This window comes from Petaurus breviceps, unplaced genomic scaffold (assembly GCF_028583685.1).
Source record: "Petaurus breviceps papuanus isolate PSGF00001 unplaced genomic scaffold, PetGlider_PUasm1.0 79, whole genome shotgun sequence".
NCBI lineage: Eukaryota > Metazoa > Chordata > Mammalia > Diprotodontia > Petauridae > Petaurus > Petaurus breviceps.
In genome coordinates, this window is record NW_027186523.1 from 5,569,306 (window position 1) to 5,572,980 (window position 3,675).

Sequence of the window (3,675 nt, forward strand, 5' to 3'; positions counted from 1 at the left end):
TACTTTGACTTTTGTACTTTGTGACTCAACTGAGGACTTAAGACTTTGTGATTGACTAAATTAATGTACTATCCAGGGGTGGAGTACTTTGACTTTTGTACTTTGTGACTTAACTGAGAACTTACCAAATGACTGAGTTACCTTGTATTTTGATTTTCTCTTTTCTGTGAATGTTTTGCCTTAATCTGTTGTTGAATAAATGAAGAGTTACTATGCTTGTAGTAATCAGAACCTGGAATTTTCTTGTGCTTGATGTTACATAAGTCTTCCTAGTTCTCTCTGAATTCTTCATAGTCATCATTTCTTTCATTCAGCCTAGTTTTTCTTAGTAGAGAAGTGCTGGACTACAGGTAAAAAATGAGGCATGCATTGTCAGACATATTAAGGTACATGTTTTATTTTACAGCAGTTCTCTCATATGAAAGTTCCATAAGAATAGGGGTTTTATTGGAAAGAGACAATAATATAAAAACAAAAAGCATCAATAAATCATTTTTAAATGGGATCTCATATCTCTAGAACTTTAAGTCAGTTATGATGAAAAATATGTGGTATGCTATAAAACTTGAAAGTAGATATATGAGGTCAGTAGTTATTAATATTTTCTTTATTACTGTTTTTGGGGTAATAATTATATCTGAGATGTCTGGTCCTTGGTTTTATTTACTCTTTCAGATACCCTGGAAACTGATCCTTCAACACCCCCATAATTGTATCACACTGATATACTCCAGGTGATCTTCCCAACAATCAATCAATTAAAAAAAAGCATTTACTTAATGGATTCACCTTATTAAGCACCTTCACAAAAGTGAAAATAGTCCCAGTCCTCAAGGAACTTAATGTCTAGTGGAGGCAATGTCAGGTACACATACATACACAAAATCAATATGAGATAAATTTTAGGGGAAAGGCGCCAGCAGCTGGGAGGATAAGGAAACACTTCCTGTAGGTGGTGCTTGAGTTGAGTTTTGAAGGAAACTAGGAATTTTAAGAGATAGAAGTGATGAAGGAGTGCATTCCAGGAATGGGAGAGAACACAAAGACAAGAAGGGAAATGGGAGCCCTGTGAATGAGAAACAGTAAGGACAATTTGAACTAACCCAGGACCCTTGGTCCCCAAGAGTATACTGGTTACCCTTATTTAAATGCTCTTTAATTTATCAATGTGGTGCTTGGAACTGACCATTATCTTTCAGGTGAAGTTGTCTCATCCAGACATCACCTTATTTCAGATCCTATCATCTCTTGCCTGGATTATTGCAATAGCTTTCAAGTTCTTATGCCAATCCATCTTCCACATAGCTGCCAAAATTTTCCTAAAATAGGTCTATGTAACTCCCTGCTCAATAAACTCCAGTGGCTCTCTTCCCTAGAGTCAAATATAAATTTCTTTGATTTTCAAGGCTCTAAAAACCTGGCACATTCCTACCTTTCTAGTAGGCTCATACTCTACTGCTTTCTATGCTGGATGACAATCCAGCAATTCTAGCCAATTTGTTGTTCTTGCATATAACACTATATCTCCCATTTCTGTGCCTTTGCATGGGTTATCCCCATGCCTGGAACACTTTCCCTCTTCACCTATGATGCTTGACATACCTGGTTACTTTCAAGATCAAGCTCAAATGCAACTTTCTGTAGAGGTCTTCCTGGGACTCCTAGTCACTTGAGCCTTTTCATTTAAGTTTACATTCCTTCTACTTTGTATCATGTGTTGTTCCACCCCAGCAAGATCCTTGAGGAGAGGGACTGTTTTTGTCTTTCTCTATATCCCCAGTGCTTAGCTGTGTCTGGCACATAATAAACACTTAGTAAATGCTTGTTGATTTTTTGATTAATTGACATGTTATGCTTAGAGTAGGAATAGCAAAGATGCAAATATAAGCTTGGTATAAGCTTCTTAACAATTACAGATGTTCAAATGAAATGAGCCTTAGGAGGTTGTTCGGCTCCCTCTCACTAGAGGAGATATTCAAATAAAGGCTAGATAACTATCTGTTGGATGTACTATAGTAGGCATTCCTTTGTGGGAGATAAGTTGGACTAGATGGCAGTTTATACTCCTCCCTAATCTAAAATTCTATGATTTTGCTATTCTTTATTCCTTATTGCAATTTATTCCCATCTATTACACTTCTGTATGGAACGGTGATTATTGACATTGATGTCTCTTATTCATTTCCCACTATTAGCATAAATAGCTGATTTAAATAGGTCAAGCTAGAATTGACTTATTTACCATATTTATGTTTTTGCTCTTTCTTCTACCATAGTATTGATTTTGATCTTTGCTCTAACAAGTCAATTTGTTGTTACTACACAAATAATTGATTCAGAAATGACTAACATATTAGTATTCAGTTGTTTCTCATCAGTTAAAAATTAGTTAATTTCCCAAGTAAATTTTATTTGTGATATTATTTTGGTGCTTTACATATCTATTTCTTCCTGACTTTTCTCAAACTATTTAGAACATATAATCATGAGGCTTCTGTAGTCTAGAAGTCCTTGAACTTTTTTTTCTTACTCCTTATACATAACTTTTTAGTCTTCCAATGTTTGCACTGAAGTCTTTGGGCATTAAATTATATCATTATTTAATTTGGAGGGTCTTATCAAATACTCTTTAGAATTTTTCCACCCCTTAATTCTTTGAAACATATACTGGCACATAAGTGGGAAGTAATTTCATGATGGTAATCATTTCAAAAATGTTTATCACATAGTGACATGATCAAGTTCCCCATGAAATGATTTTTCTTTTTGCCTTTATATGCTTGATCATACCAGCTACTTTAACTCCTTTATTTACATCTCCAAGGGAAAACTGTAAATTATAATGCCACTTAGCAGCAACAAAAACATCCTTATAAATTCTAATTTTATTTACAGTGACTATGTCAAGATTTATATAGATCTTTTTCTAGCAGCATATTATACTCTTTTGTCACTGGACACAGATGTCATATTTAGAGTCCTAATAACTTGATGCTCATAGATGGTGTATAAAAATCACAATTTTTACTATCCTCTGTATCCTTTTCTTCCACTGCAAGAAGGTAAGAGGCAGATGAGATTCAGGGATTTAATTTTTTTACTCTTTTGTAGGTTGCCATAGCTAACAATTCCATCATTAAGTATACATACGGCTAGTAATGAGACTCTCTGGACTTTGCTAAGCTGGACACAATAAGTCTTTGTTGGGTCCATACATAATCTTGATAAGATTTATTTATACATCCATCAAGGACATCCTTTATGAAAAATGAGAAGAAAACTATCACTCATTTGAAAAGGACACTCCAGGGGTGGCTAGGTGGCACAGTGAATTGTGATAGTAATGGCAATTAAAGATTCCCCTGTATTGGCTTGGTTTTCAAATTGATTGTGTTAAAACCCAGAGCTTGTTAACCCCACCTGTGGGATGGGCTTGTTGATGTGAAAAGAAAGTCCTGAACTGGGAGGAGCTGGTGACATAGATTTGGAGAGACAAGAGAGAGGCAGAAGAAACTTTTTTTTGGAAACAGCACCTCGTGGAGAGAGAGAGACTAAGAGAATTGCTGGTGGCCGCTTTGAATTGCCCTGGACTTTTGAGACCTGCCCCCTGAGCTGCCAAGGACTGAGGAGACATGGCTGTTTTGCTGGTACTTTGTCTGTCTGTTTTGATGTTGT

At 35.7% G+C, this 3,675-nt stretch overlaps 1 protein-coding gene across 3 annotated transcripts in view; it reads right to left on the minus strand.

The window, feature by feature from the left end:
• The window catches only part of LOC138175799 (inositol 1,4,5-trisphosphate-gated calcium channel ITPR2), a 529,022-nt gene that overhangs the window by 71,671 nt on the left and 453,676 nt on the right, over positions 1 to 3,675 (minus strand). Inside the window, exon 53 of one of the 3 annotated variants that reach the window (XM_069106293.1) lies at positions 195 to 344. The exons of the other annotated variants lie outside the window; for them this stretch is intronic. Within the exon in view, the coding sequence (XP_068962394.1) occupies positions 316 to 344 (29 nt within the window). The 3' untranslated portion in view covers positions 195 to 315. Of the gene's footprint in view, positions 1 to 194; positions 345 to 3,675 lie in introns of those variants that run through there. 3 annotated transcript variants of the gene reach the window in all.